Here is a 23,263-nt window from a genome sequence, read left to right on the forward strand (position 1 = left end):
TAAATATTAAATTCAATCGGTTTGACACTAATACTTCGATTTCATCGCCATGTCGGGGTGAATATTGTCGATTCGTGTTAAATACGAAAATTTTTTTTGAAAAATTCCCGTGGTCAAAAATTTCGAGTTTTAAAAAAAAAATTGAGTTTTCACAAAAAAAAAGAAGAAAAAATTCTCGTGTTTCAAAGAATTTCGTGTTTTCAAAAAATTCTCGTTTTAAAAATTTTCTTGTTTTCAAAAATTTTCGTGTTTCAAAAATCCTCGTGTTTTCAAAAATCCCGGTGCTTCAAAAAAATTTTGTGTTCTCAAAAATTCCGATGATCAAAATTTTTTTTTCGTGTTTTCTAAAAAAATTCCGTGTTTCAAAAATTTTCGTGTTTTTCAACAATTCTCGTATTTCAAAAATTTTCGCGTTTCAAAAAAAAATATTGTTTTCAAAAATTGTCGTGTTCTAAAAAATATTCGTGTTTTTAAGAATTTTCGTGTCTCTAAAATTCTAGTGTTTTAAAAAAATTTCGTGTTTTCAAAATAAAATTTGTTTCAAAAATCTTCGTGTCTTAAAAAAAATTGTATTTTGATCGGATCGCGATTAACTATTAAATTGAACTTGTATTTTTGAAAATTAAAACAATGCGCGTTTAACGAGATACAAATTTTGGGCGTCGCGAGGGTGCTAATACCTTCCTCACGCGTAACCGACTCCCGAACCTTAATTTTCTCTGGATTTTTACGTGGACCTAAAATCGACTCTTTTTTAGAAAATTTGAAAAATAATTTTTCTGTTAAAAAAGAGATTTTATTAGGTGTCCGATCACACCTAGAAAAAAGATCGGTGGCGACTCCTTTTTCAAATAAAATCGAGATTCGATTTTCAAGTTTTCAATAATCACTTCAATTAACGCCCATCGCCAAATTTTTAGGTCGCTACATATACTTTCCACATCATATATCTATATATCATGTACATCTCCATAATAATTTATCTCAAGTTCAAATTATCTCATGTCAGAACTTTGCTCGTTGAATTTATTTGAAATATCGATGGACATACGAGTAGTACACACGAAGTGTACTATCTATAATCCGTCAATTCATATTCGGGAGTACTCCTTAGAGCACATTATCGGAAAGCCCTCTCTCATGCCATATAACAGGAAGCTCATGTGAGCCATGTATCGGGAAGCTTATTCGAGCTGTTTAACGGGAAGCTTATAAGAGCCATAATCAGAAAGCTCATGCGAGCCAATAGCGGGTAGCTCCGAAGAGCCATTAATCAGGAAGCTTCAGAGAGCTATATATCGGGAAGTTCAAGCAAGCCATATCGGGAAGCTTCGAAGAGCCATTAATCAGGAAGCTCACAAAGAGCCTTTAATCAGGAAAATCACGAAGAGCCATATATCGAGACGCTCATAAGAGCTGTGGTGTGTCTACAACACATGCAGAATCACAACCAATCGGGATGCTCTTTCGAGCTATGATGTGTCCGCAGCATATGCAGGACTACAACCAAAATGGGAAATCCTATATCCGTCGTATTTCATTTATTCAAACAAGACTTAACCTTTATCGAGATTTTTCGGACATGTAATCAATTTCATATAAATAACAATTACACAATTCACATATACAAAATTTAATTCAAACGTATAAATATGTATAATTTAGTTACACGAACTTACCTTCACAATTGTTCGTGTACGTAAAATCAACTAATCCGACACTTTTTCTTTTTCACGATCTAACTTTGTATTTGAGTTATCCAGATCTATACGAATGAATTTAACATCAATTTAATACAATTCATATTCAATACAATCCAATTCATATCTTAGGCAAAATTACCATTTTCCCCCATACTTTTAATTAATTCTGATTTCATCCCTAGACTCGAAAAAATGAAATTCATGCAATTTAATCATTATTGCAAGCCTAACTAATTTTTACATATAACATTTGCAGCCCATGTAATTCATAAAATTCAGAATTTTTCTATGAATTTTACAAATTTTCAATTAGTCCCTAAATCACAATTTCATCAAAATTCACTTGACAAAAGTTGTTAATCTATCAACAACCTTTCTTTTTCTACCATAAATTTCATAATTCATACATATTCATTCATGGAAAAACCCTAGTACTTTGATAACTTTGCAAATTAATCCCCGAGATAGCTAAATTAAGCTATTACGATATCAGAAGCATAAAAATTACTAAAAACGGGACTTGAATACTCACCTAATTGAGCCAAATAAGCTTGCTACCTTCAAGTTCTTCTAACTAGGGTTTCCATATAAAAATAATTCCGGAAAGAATTTTCGTCCTAAAAAATCTTACCAGTAAAAAGGTTCGGATATTGTTTTCTCATTGCTTCTTCAGGTTCCCAAGCAGCCTCTTCTATTCCATGTCGCTGCCAGAGAAATTTAACTAGGGCTACCTTTTTATTTTTCAATTCTTTCGTCTCACGTGCCAAAATTCTGATTGGTTCTTCACTGTAAGTCATGTCAGGTTGAATCTCAACCTCTGTCGGAGAGATAACATGTGAAGGATCTGACCGATATCGCTGCAACATAGACACGTGAAAAACATTGTGAATTCTGTCAAGTTCTGGCAGTAGGGCCAATCGGTATGCAACAGTTTTGATTCTTTCAATAACCTCATACGGCCCAATAAATCGCGAACTCAATTTGCCTTTACGGCCAAACCGAAGAACTTTATTCCAAGGCGAAACTTTCAAGAATGCCTTGTCGCCAATTTGGAATTCTATTTATTTTTGTTTAAGATTTGCAAACCTTCACCATTTTTGTCACCCCATCACTTACACTTTCCATCGAATCAATTATAATGGTTACCGAAACATCTCACCCTTATACAATTACACCTAAATTTAATTACTAGGTGACTTTCTAAGCACTACCTTAATTTTAGTTCAAATTATATTTTTTAATGATGGAATAAGGTATTTATGCGATTGAAAATACCAATAGAATACGATGCATATTCCTTTTTGGTGCTTTCATGCAAATTTGACAAAGCACCTAATTTTAGCATTTACTGTTGGATGCTTTGGTGCTAATTAGATAAAAACAAATTATTTAGTTTGGATACGTGGAGATATTTTCGCAGCTATATTTTTCTTTTCTTTTTGCGAACAATATTCAATTAGAAAAATTGTAAAAATGTTTATCCGTAACTAAATTAAATTATATTATTCGAGAGCACTTTAGCCTTTTTTATTCTTTTTAAAAAACTAATAAAAAATTACAAATGGTGGGATTTGAATTCATGCTATTTACATCACTAAAACATTAATTTTACTACTAAACTAATACTTTATCTTAATATAATGTTTACATTTTAATTGTATTATGCATATAATATTACCTCCATCAAGTGTATGTGTTTACTTACTATTATTTAAGCCATTAACTGAGTTGGTGTCACGAGTCAACCGGACATCAACTCAATTAGAGAAATCATGAAAATATCCTTCCATGATTAAAATAAATTATATTATTCGATGGTACTCAATCTTAAAAAAACAATAAAAAATTCCATATGTGGTGGAATTTGAACACATATTATTTACTTTAATTAAACATTAATTTTACCACAAAACTAAAACTCTATCTTAATATAATATTTACATTTTAATGGTATTATGCATACGATATTACCTCCATGATCAATTGTATATCTATACTTGCTATTATTTAAGCCAGTTACTAAGTTGATATCATGAGTCAACCAAGCACCAATTCGGTTAGGAAAATTACAAAAATATCATTCTGTATTTAAAATAAATTATTTTATTTGATGGCACTTTAGTCCTTTTAATTTTTTTTAAATCCAATAAAAATTTTATTTATAGTGGGATTTGAACTCATGCTATTTACTTCAGTTAAATATTAATTTTACCAGTAAACTAAAATTTTATTTTAATATGATATTTACATTTTTAGTGTAGTATGCATACAATATTATCCCCATCAATTGTATATATATACTGTTATTTGAGCCCCCAACTAAGTTGGTGTCCTAAGTTGGTGTAATGAGTTAACCGGACACCAACTCGATTAGAGAATTTATGAAAATATCTTTCATAATTAAAATTAGTTGTATTATTCAACTGTACTTTAGTCTATTTAATTTTTTAAAAAAACCAATAAAAATTTAACCTGTGGTGAGATTTGAACTCGTAGTATTTACTTGAATAAAACATTAATTTTATCACTAAACTAAGACTTGACTTTACATAATATTTAGGTTTTGGTTGTATTATGTGTACAATATTATCTTCATCAATTGTATATCTACCCATCGACTCTGAAAATCTACAAAAATGACTATTTATAATTAAAAATATAAAAATAATAAATAATAAAAGTTTTCACTTTTTGGAGAGGAGTGTTGGATGATATGCAACACCCTTTTTGTATAAAATCTTGTTTATTTATTTTATTATAATTTTTATTGGTGTGGCACACTCCTCCGTATACAACACAACACTGTAAATTATTGTAAAAAAGTAGGTGATTTTGATGGTTGTTGATGATTTGGTTTTGGCTCTTCCTCTGTTGGTGTTCTAATCGGTCTAGTGGTGGCATGCATGTTAGGACAACCTCATCTCTAGTGCTGGTCAAAATTGGCTATTAGGGTTTTTTTGGTTAGGCTTAGGCCTTATGCTATAAGTGGCCTTTTTTAATGAATGTCTTGAATAAAAAAATGTAATATTTTGCAGAAAATTGTTATACAGTTTTAATTATTAGTCAATATCTTCTTTTAACTCAAATTAATCGGAGAAAATACAATAAAAAATTAAAATTAAGAGAGGGGTAAAAGACACTTACCCCTTAGGTTTAGAGTAAAATATACTTACCCCGTTTGGAAAATGCCCACTTACCCCATTGATATTATTTATTTATGTATTTTCTTTTTCGTTTATTCACTTTTTCAGTTTTAATTACAAAATAATGGAAATTTAATTACATATTAAAGTGTTATAAAATTAAATGTATTTGACTTTTCATAAAAAAATATTTGACTTCAATTAAGTATTTTACATTTATATTTAATTCAATTATATATTGAATTTGTGATGAATTGAATTAGAGTTGGTTCAACTCTGAATATATTCATATTTTTGTTTTTAAAACTAAAAAATATATATCCTTAAATAATATAACTTATTTTAAATATGAAAATATATTTTTAGTAATTTTTTTGATTGAGTTGATATCTGATTGACTTGTAATACCAACTCAATTGGGGTTTAAACAAAAGTATAAATTAAGAATTTAGGGTGTATTTTTACATGATATAACAACTATAAGAAAGTGTAGTAATCGAGGCAAAGTTTAAAAAAAAATTGAAGAAGTGAAATTAAGTTGTATATTTTTATAATAGTAAAAATGTAATTTTATTATTTTAATAGCCTATATTTTTATAATTTTTAAATGATTAAATTAAAATTTTATCACTTGGGGGAAAAGTACAAATTTACCATTATTAATTTAAAATTTTATAAATTATAAATAGGTTAAAAAAATTCTATTTTAAGGGAGAACAAGACCCTTGCCAGTTCCCTTAATTTCACCATTGGTAGTAATTACACTCTCTTTTTAGGTACGTTTATCTTAAGTTGATGTAAAAACAACAGTGACATGAGAGAAAAAATAAGCTAAACATAATATACTACAACCCAATGCCCATCCAAACTCATCCTTAATGCGTTTGAAATAGACTAACAAATTAAAATTTTCAAACAAAAGCTTAAAAGCCAACCAAATATATTTAATTATAATACAAGGATTTCATCAAATTCAAAAACAGAAATGTGTAATGAAGAGAATTACATCAAATCCAATATTAAATTGTATCTTAATTATTTTATATGTAGTAAAGAAGTTTACCAAAAATAGAAATAAACTAAAAGTAAAAGAAGGTTAATGAGGAGCCACGTGTGATGCAATGAATGAAGGGGTTGGTGGGCGTAAATTAGCAGCCCCTAGTCCCAAAATCAGAACTTTTGGGGGGGTCATAAAAATCACCTGTCAAACTCTCAAACTCTCAAAAGACTCAATCGCCTGTCTCTTCTTTTTCCTAACTGCGCAAATTCCCCCTCCTTTTTTACCAATTCTACAACACCCGGAACTTGTTTGTCTTTTTCTTCTTTATTTTTTTAGATTCAAGACGAATTTTTGTGAATGGTGGAAACAATTCGGATTTCTAGTAATTTCATGCTCTCCCTTTGTAAATCGAGGGCGAGCACCCTTTTCTCCGTTTCTGCAGTCTCTGTTTTCGCATTTGGTTCTTGTAAAGCTGGCTGGTATTACCGCTGCCTTGGCCTTGACCCACAAATCCCTTGCAATCTCCGCCCATAACCCAGATTTCTTTAAAATCTAAGAAAAACAAAATAAACCCATTGTTTCTGTTTTTCTTTTTCTTTTTTTTTTCAAATCTCGGTTTTTTGGTGAAATATTCGCTCATTTGATTGTTTTATTTTGATTAAAAAAAATGGTGCTTTACAAGCAGAAGAAGAGCCAGGGTCCTAAGGGCAACAGGCTGTTGGTTAGCATCACTGTTTTGGGAAGTGCTGGGCCGATCCGTTTCGTTGTTAACGAAGAAGAGCTGGTTTCTTCTGTTATAGATACTGCTTTGAAAGCCTATGCTCGTGAAGGTCGGCGCCCGGTTCTAGGATCCGCTATCAGTGGTTTCTTCCTTTATTGCCCCAGTGCTGGATCAGATGGTAAGTCGATTGAGATCCCTCTTGATCTATCTCATGAAGTTTCGTCATTAATTTCACTTCAATCATACGAATGAAAATTTCCCTCTATTTTATTGGTGAAGTTGTACAAGTCAAAATCACCTGGGTTTCTAATTAATAAAACTCATGTTGTTGGGTTATTGTATTGTAATTGCAGCACTGAATCCATGGGAGACAATTGGATCACAAGGGGCAAGGAATTTCATTTTGTGCAGGAAGCCAAGCAATGAGAAAATGGAAGATGATGGAAGATCAGCAAACTCAGTTACTGGGAAAGGAAGTGGGAATTGGAAGGCATGGATCAACAAATCACTCAATCTTAAGATTTCTTCTCATTATTAGATAATTCTCATACCCTTTATCATCGTGTGCTTCTTGGGCTAGCTTTACTTTCAAGCTAAGGACTTGTACAATGGATATGACCATGTTAGAATCTTGGTTATCATCCATGGGATGTTTATTCAGGAATAAAATCAAGCTGTTATTCGGTGTTTTTGCTTTGAAAAGTGTTGCATTCTGTTTGAAACCAATATTCCAATTTTTGAGTTGAGCTGTTTACTCGTTGATTACGATTTGAGTTTTTAGATATGAGGTTTCAGCAAGGTAGATCAATCAATCTCAAATTCTTATCTAATCATATAAAATACATATACAATATTCAAATCCAATTAGGGTAACCAAATGTTTGGTTAATTATTAATCGAAATAAATTATTTAAAAAATATTCAAAAAAAACTATAAAAATAAATTATTTTATTTTATTAAAAAATTAAAATAAAATTATTTAAAAAAATCCAAATTATCATATTTATCTTTCATCCAAATTTATTCAAAATAATACAAAATATTATATTAAGAAGATTAAACTAAAAATAAATAAATATTTTTTAAAAATCAATTATTATATTCTATATTTAAATCTACTAATTTATCACATATTTTTTTTAAATATAAATTTAATATTTATAAAATTTATCAATGAATCTTCTATATTTAATTTTTCAACATTCAACTTTTAATCAAATACACCTTAATTTATAAATATATAAATATTTCTAATGACTTGCATTTTATCTACAACTAGTACTGTTTTGTATGGGGTTAATTTAATTTTTGACAAAATTTTCATAAAACCTCTAGAATTTTGAAAATTCAGTTTAAAGTTGTTAAAAATGATAGTTAGTGTTCCCTGTCCAAAGTATTAGAATAAAAGTTGAAGTAAAAACTTGTAGACTAAGGGTGAGTTTGGATGGGCAATGCATTTACCTGCAGTTAGTGTAAAAATAGTGGTGGCGGTGAGATTAGATACTGTAGCGATACTGTAACATGAGACAAAAAATAAGCTAAACGCATCGCATCGCACCGCACCCAATCGCCCATCCAAACCCATCCTAAAACTTTAAAGATTACTTTATTTAATGGTTATGCTTATTATGTTATTTGAGAAAATTCAATTAAGACTAGAAATATGTTGAAGAGTAACATGCTTTTTGTTAGACTTTCTATATTTTTAAACTTGCCTTTATTTTCACGGTTATATCTTTTTATTGGTTTTGGGCGTTGAAAGAGGGAGAGTAGAGGTGATCATGGGTTGGGCAATCCGGTCAGGCCAGACGGCCCGCCTGAAAATGGTAGGGTTCGTGTAAAAATATAGGCTCGAAATATGAGTTTAGGCAAAAAACGAGGCCCGTTTAGAAAACGGGCCGAGCCTCGGGTAAAACTTTTTGGGCTCGGGCCCGGCCCGAATTATATATTAAATATATATTTTTATTTTTAATCAAATATATATTAAATATATACTTTTTTGGTGTTGTAAAATTTAATATGGGCCGGGCTGGGCTCGGGCTTAGCAATTTTCTTTCGGGTCGGACCTAGAAAACGAGCCTAAATTTTTGTCTGGGCCTGGCCCGACCCATGATCACCTCTAAGGGAGAGACCGCACACCTCTTTTATCTTTTTGTTACACATATTACTTTAGGCACCCATTATCATTGTTTTAGTTTCTTCTTTTTTACTTTTTTCTTTAGAATAAAATTTTCTTCCATTATTCTTTGATTATTTTGGTGTTAATTTGTGAGATCGGAACCACTTTTTAAACCTTTATTATATCAATATTTGCTTCTTCTTTTTCAGATTACGATAAAGATAGGATCTTCTTTTATCATAGTTTTTGGCATCGCTTTAATAAGGATTTTTGTTCGATGTTTTAAACAATACACTATCGATATTTTACCGAAACATAAATGTTGTTGAGATCATTAATTAAAGTCAGGTTCTTCTCATTTTGCAAGGCTGCCAAGGAATTAAATTGTAAGAGCTGCTCTTAAGGTTGTTCAATTGACAAGGGTTAATTGTCGGTGATAAGAGCAGTGTAACATTATCGAGTTAAGTTGTTGAGCACGAGAAGACCAAACCAGAATTTGGAAAAGAAGAACTAAACATATTAGAAACCGCGCAAGAACATGAGAAAATAAAGCGCAAGCATAAGAAAAACAATCAATTTTGAGAATAAAGAAAGTCTCATCAAAATATGCGATCTTGAGGGCAATGCAATCAATCCAAATTATTGATTGTTTCTTGGTTTGAAAAAATGAACAATAAGAATACGTTAGAACTAGAAAAACTGAAATTAACAAGAAAAGAAAATATATAAAGATATGTCTTATGAAGCCCTTTAAAGAAGAATTCCAACAAACACCATCAATAACTCTAATCTACCTTTTAAGGTCGAACCCTTGAAGAAACTAACTTAAAGAATTGTATTGAATCAAATAGTTTTGGTGGAACTAAACTTTTTTATTGACTAAGAAATATAAAACTTCTAAATAACTTAAGATACTTAAAAATATCCTAAAATTCGAAATAAAAAATAATAAAAAATTAAATTTTAATTAATATAATATTGTGCTCATATATAATCAAAATTAAACCTTAAAATCGAACTCAATATGATTTAAACTCAAAATAAAAGCTCGAAACTCATAATTTCCCTTAATAATCTCGTCAAGAAATACTAATCACCCAGTCTTCACTAAAACAGTCATAACTTGAGCTCCCGAACTCGCAATCAGAATCAAGCGATTCAAAGTGCGTTTCGAAGCTAATAGATAGAACTTCAATCATTACCAAATATCTCAACCTACAAATGCCTCAGTTCAAGTCGACTGATCTTTTGAGCTTGAAAAACAACTTCTATGAATTTAAGTTAAAATTTACCCCATTCATCCATGTATTGTAACACCCCAAACTCGGCCTAAACGTTATGGTCGAATCTGGCGATGTCACATTGTAACACCCCTTACCCATATTCGACGCCAGAATAGGGTGTGAGGCATTACCAAAACACATACATTTATAAACGTATTAAACTGAGTTATAAAATTTCATACAGATTAAAACTTTCAAATTATTATATTTGAATCACTAATTAAGACTTACAAGGCCCAATATATAAATACTCATTCGATCGAAGCCTTATAGCTATCACCATTTGTTCATTTCATAGCCATATATCAATTATTACTTTCTCGTCATATGAATTTATCAATTATTACTTGCTTCTCGCGAGTACCTGAATTGATCCGTATCATTTCATATTCTCGTATCGTCATATTTTTCCTATTAAACCATTGTAATATATTAAATATTCAATATCTTATAAAGATTCGCTAATCTATCCCATATACTTTCACACAGATTAATTCATAATTCACAAGTCTTATCATGTCAAAGCTTATAAGACACATGTACATATCTATACTAACTCGTATGAGTCTCATACTCATTCATATGCTTAATAAATACGTTAAATCATTTCAACATTGAAGAATCCACATTATGTCAAAAACAATACTAATAACAATCATAAATTTTTTCACATTAATTTCATATATCACTTATTGAACTTCAAATATCATTTCATAAATATGTAATTCACTAACACATCTTGCCATATACAATATCCAATTGGTGAAATCACTTAATTGAACTCAACTTCAACAATCACAATAAATCTATCACTTGAGTGTGAGTCCATGTAACACTTACCAACTTTGTCAAATTAGTGAACGTCTTATGGAATTGAGTATTTTATTTTCTCGATGCCATAGTCCAACTATGGTCTTACACGTAATCACATAACATATACCGATGCCATAACGCAACTATGGTCTTACATGGAATTATGTATCACTTATTGCCATGGTCCATTCATGGTATTTTTCGTCAATTCGTCTTTATCATTGAATGAAAGTACTCAACCATGCGTTTTACTCAATTTGAACTTTCTTTCCAATTTATCTATCTTTCTCAACAATCATAATTCAACCATGAATATATATATAGAATAATACATTATGTCATGCATAATACTAACAAATAATTGTTTGGTTTCATCCATATGAATTTACAATTCAATTCATAATAACTAATTGAAATGAAACATTATGTCATTTCTAATTCAACATTTATCAAATATAATCGGCATATGACCAATTTATATACAAATTATTCATATATTTTATTTTTCCTCCTCCTCTCCATTCCACATCCTTAATGTACATAACACTCTTATAAATAACATTTTCTATAATTTTACTATTCACTCACATGTATATTCAAAGCTGTCTATCCGAGTCAGAGTCACTAAATTATTTTTATCCGGAGCTACAGAGATCCAAATTAAGATCCGTTAATTTTCCCTGAAACTAAATTCACATATCTTCTTACCATAAAATTTTCAGAAATTTTTTCTTATCCAATAAGTACAGTTTATTCTTTAAATTTTCCCATGTTTCACTGCTTGACAGTTTTGACCTCTTTTCACTAAAAATTAATCATCTCACTGTACAGAATTTGGATGGTACTTACGTTTATTTAACTTGAAAGTAGACTCATTCAGGGTTCTAAAAATATAAATTTTAGCCCGTAATTATTTTTTAAAAATTTTAACAATTTTCCAAAGTCAGGACAGGGGATTCCAAACTCATTCTGACCCTGTCTAACTAAACTTAAGATATATCAAAATTTATAAGTCTTTTTCTTGTTCTGTTTCTTTTATGTAAAAATAGACTCATTAAGATTTCATTTCATATCTTATTCACTCTCTAATTCGATTCCCACCATTTATGGTGATTTTTCAAAGTCACACAACTGTTTCTGTCCAAAACTATTTTTTTGCTAATTCTGCTATTTCATAATTTCACTTTTTCACTTTCGGTCACTATTGAATTCAATTCCACACATATATTCATCATTCAATTACACTTAATCATTACATGATCTCATGTATTTTCACTTAGTTAATTTCCCGTTGAACACTCGAAATATACACGGATACATAAAGAATTAGCACATAAGTGCCACACTAATATTAGCCGAAGCTACCACTGATATGTAGCTGTAACTACCACTGAAATGTAGCCGAAGCTACCACTGATATGTAGCTGTAGCTACCATTGAAATGTAGCTGAAGCTACCACTAATCAATAACACTGGAAATGTCCACGGGCCTGCTCACACAAGCTGTTAGGTATTTGCAACACATGCTAGATCACCCAGCACCCGAGACTCACTGTAACACTAGTCTCTAGTGACATGTCACTTGTGTCCACTTCTATTCCTAAGTTCAACCAGGAATTCACACTTAACACTTTATTTTAAACACTTTATCACTTGAATAATTCATGAACAATTTTCCTTCCGCATTCAATAGTAATTCACATATCAAATATAATTCACAATTTATAAAAATATATTACTATTATTTACACGTAACTTATTTTGGTGCAACAATATAAAAATTTAGCAATTTAGTCTTTAATCATTTCTTTTCTCCGATCAAGGTAAATTGCACTTCTTTCTTGATCTATAATAACACATTTGACTTATTTAATACTCACATTTATCAAAACAGTCCTTGACTCAAACTGTGGAAAATTATAATTTTGCCCCTAAACTTTTGCATATTTATACTTTTGCCCCAAAGCTCGTAAATTAAACTTCATCCCTTATTCTTATGTATTATGACATGCTGAACATTTTTCCCTTCTATGGAAACATCGAATTCCCACTCTAACACTTACTTATGAACATTAGGTATTTTTACTGATTATGTCGTTTTACTCGTTTTCACTTAAAATCGCTTAGCAAAAGTTGTTTAACATAATTTCAAGTTTTATATTCTACCATAAAACATCAAAATAAACACATTTCACCTATGAGTATTTTTCCAAATATAAACCCTAGGCTAAATTATAGTTAGAATAAGCTAAATCAAGTTACCAGGACTCTAAAAACGTAAAGAACATTAAAAACGGGGCTTGGAATCACTTACTATGGAGCTTGGAAGCTTGAAAACCCTAACTATGGCTCTCCCATTGTGAAATTCGGCCAAGGCTTGAAGATGGAAAATTTTTTGGCTACTTTGGTCTTTTTAATTCTTTTAATTACTTAAATGACCAAAATACCCCCAACTTAAAAATATCCTATTTCACTTATCTCATGTCCATTTTTGTCCAACAAGTTAAGCAATGGTCTAATTTCCATTTAAGGACCTCTAATTTAAAATTTCATAATAATTGGACACTTTTAACATGTAGAACTCAACTTTTGCACTTTTTATAATTTAGTCCTTTTTACTAAATTGAGTGCCCAAACGTCGAAATTTTCGAACGAAATTTTCACAAAATCATTCCATGAAATTGTAGACCATAAAAATATAATAAAAATAAATTTTTTCCTCGTCAAATTTGTGGTCCTGAAACCACTGTTCCGACTAGGCCCAAAATCGGGCTGTTACATGTATCACATCCAAATTTGGGCTTCAATTTTTGTGATCTATTGGGCTTATCAAATGGTCCTTGTAAAAGGTTAAGCCAACATGTTCTTGGGCTAAAATTGGGGTCCCTATAGTCATATCATTCTCCTTTTCTTAAAAAGATTCGTCCTTGAATCATGTGTGTCATTAATAAGGTAGAAATTGGATCCGAAATGTAGCATATGTTAGGGACAAACTTGTGGTAGGATTCAAAGTAGCAAACTCGTCCATAGGCATAGCCGCGTGTGAACTTTTCTTGTAACATCCTCAAAACCCCTTTGGTCGTAAATAATATGAGATAAAATCTTAGCGAAATAAGGTATAAGATCAAAGAAAATGAAAGTTGCAGTATATCAAAAGAGAGTTAAATAAAAATCATGACATGATGTATTAAGAAAGGGACTAAATCGTAAATATGTGAAAAGTTTTTGGCTCAAGTGTAAATATTTAAAATTTATGGGATCGAAGTGTAAAAATGAGAAAGTTGAAGGACCAAAAGTGAAAATAATCTAATTTACTAAGATATGAAATTCATATGTAGGGACCAAATTGAATAGGTGAAGAATTGTGAGGGACTAAATCACAATTTTACCAAATTAAGTGATGATTCAATGATGGAATTTTGAAAGATCATAAAGGGTAAAATGGTTAATTAGAAAGAGAGAGAATTCTAGAATGTAATGATGATGTTGATGATATTTTGGTGATATTTTTTATAAGTAATTAGTTAAAAATTATTTTATTAATATTTTACTTAAATATTTGTTATTATTTTGTTTAGAAAATGGTAGTATAAAAAGAAAGGAAGGATGAAGGAAATTATCATACTTCCAACGTGAGTGAAAGGATGAGAAAAGAAGTTTTCTTTTCTTTACAATTTAGTCCTTTTCCATGAAAACCTACTTTTTTACTCAATTTTTGAAAATTTTCTTAGATATTAAAGAGAGAAGATGAAGTAGAGATTCTAGAGAACATGTTCATCAATTTAGAAGCAAGAAAATAGTAGATGAAAGTGGAGAAAATGAGAAGAAAAAGGAAGGAAAGTGGCAAAGATGAGAAATGCATAGAAATGAAGAAGAAAAGAAGAAATTCCTTATAAAGAAGGTAAGTTTCATACTAAACCTACTTGTATTTCAATAGAATGAGTTAAAGACGTTTTGAGTGAGATGTACGAAATATGTATTTAATCTAAATACTAGAAATAGAAAGTATTTGATGAAGAATAGAGACTTAAATCATTAAATTGGTAAGAGAGAATGTGATTTGTATGGTGAAAAGTACTAAGATTAAGAAATGAATATGTAATCTACATAAAAACATAAGTGTCTAAATTATATATGTATAAGCCAAAATGTGCCCAAGCCCAATAAAATTAACCCTAGCCCAATACCCTCCAATTTACCCAAGCCCATATCAGCCTAAAACCAAAAAAAAAAGAAACCCTAGCTTCTCTGCCTCAGCGCTGCAGCAAACTGGTTCTGCAACAGTAGCCACCATTCGCGCGAGTTGCGCCTCCACGAGCACCACGCCTGCACGCCGCACCTCTAGCAGTACCTGCAGCAACAAACACAAACAATACAGCAAAGAAAAGGGAACAAAACAGAATAGCAAAAATTGGGTAACAATATGCCAACAAAAAAAACAGAATAGATTTCTTTTGATTTTGTTTTTTGTTTTTTCTATTCCATTTCAGCTATTTAAAGTCATGAAAAATCTATAAGAAAGGGGACGAAAACAAAGAAAAAATAAATACAAAATTTTTTCCGAATACGGAGGTGACTTTTCCGTTTCACTTTATTTGGCGTTCGTCGCCCTTTAGATTGTTGGTTTTGTTTTTTTTTATGTTTTTTGATTTATTTTTATTGCTTAAAATAAAAGAAAGGGGAAATGACTAACCTTTGTCGCCTAAACTGTCGAAACGGTCCCCTTCCGTCGCGATTAGAGGCTGGGGCGGCGATTGAGCCGTGGGGTTCTTGAACCGCGACGGGGAGGAAAAGAGAGTGAAACCCTAGCAGAGTGTTTTCACTGTTGTTTGGGGTTTCAAAACCAAAAGGAAAATGAGTTTTTTTAAGAAAATTTTGATTTTTATTGAAACTGCAAAACGGTGCCGTTTTACCCAGGCAGACCCGCGCGGTGACCCGACCTGGAGGGGAAGATCCGCTCGTTCTGGCCTGAAAGGGGAAATTGCGCATTTGACCCTCCTTTTTTGTGTTGCGTTTCAATTAAACTCATTTTGTCTTTTTTAAAATTGAGTCGCACATTTCATTTTTGTTTCAATTTGGCCCATCGCTGCGCAGCGTTTTGGAGGGCGAGAATAATTTCCCATTTGGTCCTCCATTATTGCTTACGCATTCAAGTGGGTCCCATTTTTATTTATTTCGAATTTGCACCGTTGTTTTTCCTCTTTTCTTCAATTTAATCCATTTTTTAAAAAAACTTTTATTTTATTTAATTATTATTTTTTTTAAAAAGCATTATTATTATATTATATATTATCATTATTACTATCATTATCTTTGTATTCATTCACATGCATTTTTCTTATATAATATATATATGCATTTTTTATATAGTATTCACCTATTGTTTTTTATACGATATAACATATATGCATATTTTAATATATATATTTTCTAAGCTTTTTTAAATACATATATACTTTATACCTACATACTCTTTTTTATATTTTATATTTTACTTTCCTAATTTTTTTATATACTTTATACTTTATATATATACATAATTTTATATTTTTATTTTATTGATTCACATGTACATATTTTATTTTTTATTATTTTATCTTCACCACTCTCATATTTTATAATGCATATACATTTTATAACATATACACCTTCCACATTTAAAATACACATACATTTTCTATAACATATTTATGTACACATTTTTCTTTAAAATCATTATAAATGTTTTTTTTTATTTTTTATATAAATATTTTACATATAGACATAAGTATTTAAATGTATACATATTTTCATGATTTACCTATGTATATATACTTATACATTTTTTTCTATTCTGTAAATATGTACACATATGCATATCTTTATACTTTTATTTTATTTTTACGATTTTCATATACATTTTAAATTAAAGTATTTATTTCATATTGTACATTAAGTTTTTAACATACCATTTGAGAAATATTTCTTGGTTTTGTCAATATATCAAAATATGTTTCTCTTGATTCAAAGTTTTTTTTTTTTGAATGAAAGCAATATTCAAAGTTTGAGATTTTCGAGAAAATTGAGCCCTAACTTATTGGGTTCCGATTTTCTTTGTTAATCTTAAATAACCGAGAATATTCTTTATTCAAAATGCATGAGTATAAAAATTATTTTCGGGAACTTAACTTGTTGTGTCCTAATTTATTGGGCATGACATATTGCTTTCTCAAAATGAAGATGTCGAAATCATTTTTTATTTTTGGAAAAAAACAAAAATTAGTTGTCGACTTTAAAAAAAACAAAAATTGGGAGTCGCCACGAATCTTTTATTAAGATGTGATTGGATCACTTAAAAATAGCTTTGGTCTACGAGTTTCAAAAAAACGGATTCGGGAGTCAGTTACGTATGAGGAAGGATTAGCACCCTCGTAACGCCCAAAAATTGGTACCAAATTGATGAATTAATGTCTTAAAGTCGAGAGTTTTAAAAAAATACTATCCTTAGTTAAATGAAATTATTTATTAAGACTTTCTCTTTTTGAAAAGAAAAATATCACACCCAATGCGTTAGGGCACAACATTTTATTCTCTTCAAGATGAGTTGGTCCAAAAAACTCGTATAATAAAATTTAAGAAAATATTTAATTGTTTAAAACTTATAAAGAAATCGCAGCCCAATACGTTAGGGCATGATTTCTTAAAATCCCAAACATTCAATATTTCCTTTATATTTTTTTTAAAAAAAATCTTTATCTCGAGAAATCAACGTGTCACATCCAAAACGTTAGGACACAACACATTAAATTCTCGATGACAAGTTTTATTTTGTTTGATTAAAGAACAATCCTCGATTGTTAGATTTCACGAAGAAAATCGGAACCCAATACGTTAGGGCTCAATTTTCTTGAAAATCCTAAATACGAGTATTATCTTTATTTTGAAAATTTTCCATTTTTAAATTCGAGTAAAAGATGACGTGATTGAATGTATACATAAATGTCACGATAACAAATATATCAATGGCATAGAAACAATATAAACAAACAAATAAACGAAATAAAATAATCCATGACATGCAAAATATTACATGAATAAATGTAAACACAATTGAATAACAAATGAAGAAAGTCAAGCAAAATAAAGATAAGAAGATATATAATATACACATGGAAATTAGGAAGATTAAAAATATACATATGATTTACAAATAAATTTTTGAGTTATAGAACTTATATATATACACAATACATAATATATTTATGAAAATAAAGAAAAATATATATAAACATATATATAGATTATAAAATAGGTGTTTAAAAATATATATATTTGAACATTTTCGAAGATACAAAAAAACATAGATATATACATGTTTATATAAATATAAAAGAATATTTGTTAGGGAAAAAAAATAAACACATTATCAAAAATCAATATGTGTATATACATAAAAAAATCAGTTTAAAATAATAATTATGTACCTAAAAAATAATTACATATAAAAGTTACAAAAAATAAAAAAATATAAATATAAATAAAATAAAAAAATATTAATTACATTATTAGAATTAATTAATTAAAAAAATTTAAAAAAAATACTAAATTGAACTGCAATTAAAAATTTTGGGGTAAAATCCGCAAATAAATAAATCCAAAAGGACTAGATCGAACACGCGAATTACATAGAGGGGCTGGAAGGGAAAATTTCCCTTCTCCTCTAAAACGGCGTCGTTCAAGTAGGGCTAAATTGAGATTGAAAATAAATTAAAGGGCGAACTAAAAAAAATAAAATTACTTAATTGTAAATATATTAAAAGGCAGAAGGGCTAAAAACGTAATTTTCCCCTCCGTATAAAACACGCGGATCCTAAGGCTGGGTCGGGTCAGATTCGGGTCAACCCGGGCCTTAAACGGCACTGTTTTTTATTGGCTATATAAACTAAAAATTCCCTTAAAAAATCATTTCATTACTTTAAAAAAAAAAAACTTTCCTCTCCTCTCTCTCAGCTATTAAGTCCGGCCAAGGTCCTAGTTGTCCCTTCGAAACTAATAAACCTAGATCCGGGCTCGAAATTCCCGAAATCGACGAAGAAGCCCTAAAAAAACCTAGAGACCTTTCGATTTCTAACCGTCTATTCTCGGAGATGGAGCTCGGCCTTCCAATGGCGCGACCGACTCTGATGAAGGTATGTTTCTCACCTTTATTTTATTTTGTAAAAACAAAAACAAAATAGAATATATATCAACCTTAGATTTCGTTTGATTCTCTGCTAGTGCTGTAAAAATTCCTCCTTTTTTATTGATCTTTTTCCTTTTCATTACAGTGTTTTTTGGCTTTTTTATAGCCAAACGCAAACATAATAGCAGAAACAAATCTAAAGAAGAAACAAATCTGTTTCTTTATTTGATTTTCGAATATTTGATTGTGTTTCCTTTTTTGTTTCTTTTTTACGCACAGGTATGAAGATTCGGGGCTATGGTGCTGCGGCGCAAAGGTCTCCTCAGAAACACTAGGGTTTCTGCAACCGATTTGGGCCACTGAGCTTTGGCCATTTTGTTTCATTTTGATTTGGGCCCTTGCAGGCCTATTTGTAACTTGGGCCTTTTTTACCCGGGCCAAAATTGGGTCTTACAGAAGATTTTCGCATAAAATAAATGTGATCTTCAAAGTTCAGGGATTTTGAGAAATTGTACCCTAACGTATTGAAACTCGATTTCTTTACATGAATTAAACAATTGATTATCCTTTTCAGATTTCATCATTTGAGTTGTTTTTAAAAACTTTTTTTAGCCCTCGACACTAAGACATTAAATAATCAATTTGGTATTAATTTTTGGGTGTTACGAGGGTGCTCACCTTTCCTCGTGCGTAACTGACTCCCGAACTCGTTTTCTCAAAATTCGTAGACCAAAATAATTTTTAAGGTGAGCCGATCACACCTTAATAAAGGATTGGTGGCGACTCCAATTTTATTTTTAAAGTTGACAACTAAATTTTTGTTTTCAAAAAGATGGTTTCGACAGCTTGGCGACTTCGCTGGGGACACTAGAGAGTCGAGCCGTGAATTGGTTATGTTTTGTCTTTTTGTCGAAAATCAAAAGTTTTTTAAAAATCATGATTTCCCTGTGCATTCATTTTCATCATGATATGTTTGCATGATTGGACCAAGTTGGTTGATCTGTATTTGCATTTTTGCATTGCATGGTCTGTTTTACCCCTTTAAGTGGGAGCGAGAAACTAGTCCTTCGTGAGGTTTTCACCTCCGTGCAGGGTAGTGGACTGCTTCCGAGATACATTCGTACCTATGTCTTCGTGAGATTTTCATCTCCGTGCAGTCATATGGAAATGTATTCCCCTGAACTGAACTCATCCATATGAGCCTATAATGGGTGAGGATCGAGAAATCTGCTGGTTCAGGTACCCTTGCTTTAGAAATTAACCCTCATATAGTAAACCTTAAGAACCTTCCCTAGGTAGAGCTATACCAAACCGTAGAGGAGTCCTGAATAGGTGCTTTTATTATTTCCTGTGTACATTGAATTATGATTTTTAGTAACTTGTGTGTTTTGTTTTGGTTGCATGACATTTTTGACTGCATGGCATTTCATCATAGAAAAGAGGTGTTGATTCACGTTTGGTTGTTAATAGAGAACTTGCCACGGAAAATGGGTTTCTTGATAAGGTAGAGGATAATACGGTTGTCCGAGTATAGTCTAAGAAAATGTGACACGAAAGGTAATAGCCTAACAAAAAGAGTATACGACTTTGCTGCATGACCTGAGGATTCAAAATGTCAAACTTTATTCAAAAGTCATCAAAGGTCCCAATATTTTAAAGAAGTTAATGAACGTGAGTGAGTTAGGAGTTACAACCTAGATCAAATAAAAAGGAGCTCAAATTCACGAGATGCATCTTAATATCTGAATGGTCGATGTCTTCACTTGGAGTACGAGGGTGAAGCCGTATATATATATCCGCTTTATGTAAAGAGATTTATTTTCTAGTGAAGTTTTCTAGTAAAGAATTGAACATGAATCAACGTCTCTTTTTGCATTCATTTCATGCATTTGCATTACATTACATCATATGCATTAAACACCGCTAGATGATCCTAATTAACTAAAATCATTGCTCAGTTAACTTGGAAACCAACTAACCAAACATCGTTACGGCACTCGAGTAAGGATAAAATATGTGGATCAGAGATTGGAAAAGCTCGAACAGTACCAGAAGGAGATGCAAGACCGACTTCAGCTACAAGTGCAAGAGCGGTTAGACAAAATGCAGCAGGATAAGTCAGAAAAGATGCAAGAATCTCAAAATGATATGATGGCAAAGCTAACTCAACTGGTAACTGGGGGAAGTGATAAAGGAAAGGGTCCCATGGCAAATATCGAAGAGGGAAATGATGATGAACCTCTCTATCCTTCAGGCTTCACCCCTCCACATGTGCGAACTCAAGCTGAATACCCATACAGATCTACTGTCACCATCATACCTCAGCAGTTTCGAGCTGGTGTTTCAAACTTCCAAGCTGGATCGGGCTCTAATCCTGGAAATAACCCTGTACCATTCCTGACTTTGATGAAGTGGCTAAGAAGGAAAGAATAAAGGAAGAGTTACCGAAATAGTTAGAGGAAAGGTGCAAGTGGCTCGAGGAGAAGTTCAAGGCGGTGGAGGTCACTGAAAGCTATCAAGGGATTGATGCTAAAGAGTTGAGTTTAGTTCCGGATTTGGTACTCCATCATAAGTTTAAGATGCCAAAATTCGAAAAGTACAATGGGACAAGTTGCCCAGAAGCTCATATCACCAAGTTCTGCAGGCGAATGGCCGGATATGTTAACAATGACCAGCTATTGATACATTGTTTCCAGGATAACCTCGTAGGGGCAGCATCTAAATGGTACAATCAATGGAGTCGTACCATGATTAGTTCATGGAGGGATTTGGTGCAAGCGTTCATGAAACAATATGGTCATATAACAGACATGGCTCCTGATAGAATCACTCTTCAAAATATGGAGAAGAAGTCCAGTGAAAGCTTTAGGCATTATGCACAAAGATGGAGGGAAGTCGCAGTCCAAGTTCAGCCACCGCTCTTGGAGAAAGAGATGGCTATGCTGTTTATTAACACATTGAAAGCACCGTTCATTACTCATATGTTAGGGAGTGCCACAAAAAGCTTTTCTGACATAGTTATGAATGGTGAAATGATCGAAAATACTACAAAAAGTGGGAAAATTGATGCAGAGGAGAGTAATAAGAGGTCAGTCTCAAGAAGAAGAGAAAATGAGGTGAACAACACGGGTTACTCTAAATCAGTTACTGTGAGTCAGCCAAGAAAGGGGGTTGGTAATCAACAGAATTCATTGAGGCAAGATTCCGGCATGAAGACTGAGAAGTTCTAGTTTACACCAATCCCAGTACCGTATAAGGAACTGTATCAAAATTTGTTTGATGAACATGTTGTTTCCCCTTTTCATGTGAAGCCTCTACAACCTCCGTATCCCGAATGGTATGATGCGAACGCACAATGTGACTACCATAGAGGAATTACGGGACATTCAATAGAGAATTGCACTGCCTTCAAGAAACTAGTTGGAAGACTCATTGACATGGGTGTTGTCAGGTTTGGTGACTCATCTAGTGCAGAAAATCCGCTACCCAATCATGATTGATGATGGAGGGAATGCAATGTATGAAGAAGTAGCGAGATTTTCACATTGATGCCATATAAGAAGACGAGATTAAAAGGGTCATTGTTAGATATTCGCCTTTGAGGTGTTCTAAATAATTGGACTGTAGAAGAAACCCTATAGTATTTAGAGTTTGTTAGAGTAATGTTCAAAACACACTTATTTCTTTTAGCCTAGAAGCAATAAGAACTTCTTTGTGAAATGGGCTCATGTCTGAACATTATTATTTTAATAAAATACATCATTGCAATCATCTTTGAGCGAATGATCTTTCATTCTTTTGGATTTTTTCTGCCAAACCATTCTTTCATTCATTCATACATTCTTTGTAAATTCTTTAGCACCTACAATAGGTCCCTGGATATCAATGACATGATTGACACTGCTATAGGCTCTGAATCTCCTTTTAAGCAAGACATGTGTTAGAGAGATTTCACGACTTTGAAGTTGACATGGATTGTAGCCTATCTCCTGACTTGTTGAGGATGGTAGAGTAAGATGAGACAAATTTACCTCATGAGAAGACATTGGAGATTGTGACATTGAGGGAATAGGCATGACCGAAGAAATAAAGCAAGATATTGTTGAGTTACTTCAAGAATTCAAAGATGTCTACGTATGGTCATACCAAGATATGCCCGGGTTAAGCACTGTCATTACAATCTGAATAACAATATGATATCAGAAATTTACAGTATGTTTAAGATTAATATCATGAATGATGCAATGAAAACTCTACTGGATCAGTGCCTCTCTCTTTAGTTTATCACGATTTTTCTATTGAAGTCAAAGTTCTTTTTC

The 23,263-nt window shown here is 31.5% G+C and overlaps 1 protein-coding gene across 1 annotated transcript; it reads left to right on the forward strand.

The window, feature by feature from the left end:
• Window positions 1-6,023: 6,023 nt before the first annotated feature.
• LOC107946284 (uncharacterized protein At4g22758) lies at window positions 6,024-7,269 on the forward strand. The gene is made up of 2 exons (XM_016880542.2): window positions 6,024-6,745; window positions 6,921-7,269. The coding sequence occupies exons 1-2, from the start codon at window positions 6,514-6,516 to the stop codon at window positions 7,103-7,105; spliced, it is 417 nt and encodes a 138-aa protein (XP_016736031.1). The 5' UTR covers window positions 6,024-6,513; the 3' UTR covers window positions 7,106-7,269.
• The last annotated feature ends 15,994 nt before the right edge of the window (window positions 7,270-23,263 follow it).

This window comes from Gossypium hirsutum, chromosome D12 (assembly GCF_007990345.1).
Source record: "Gossypium hirsutum isolate 1008001.06 chromosome D12, Gossypium_hirsutum_v2.1, whole genome shotgun sequence".
In the NCBI taxonomy this organism is placed as follows: Eukaryota; Viridiplantae; Streptophyta; class Magnoliopsida; order Malvales; family Malvaceae; genus Gossypium; species Gossypium hirsutum.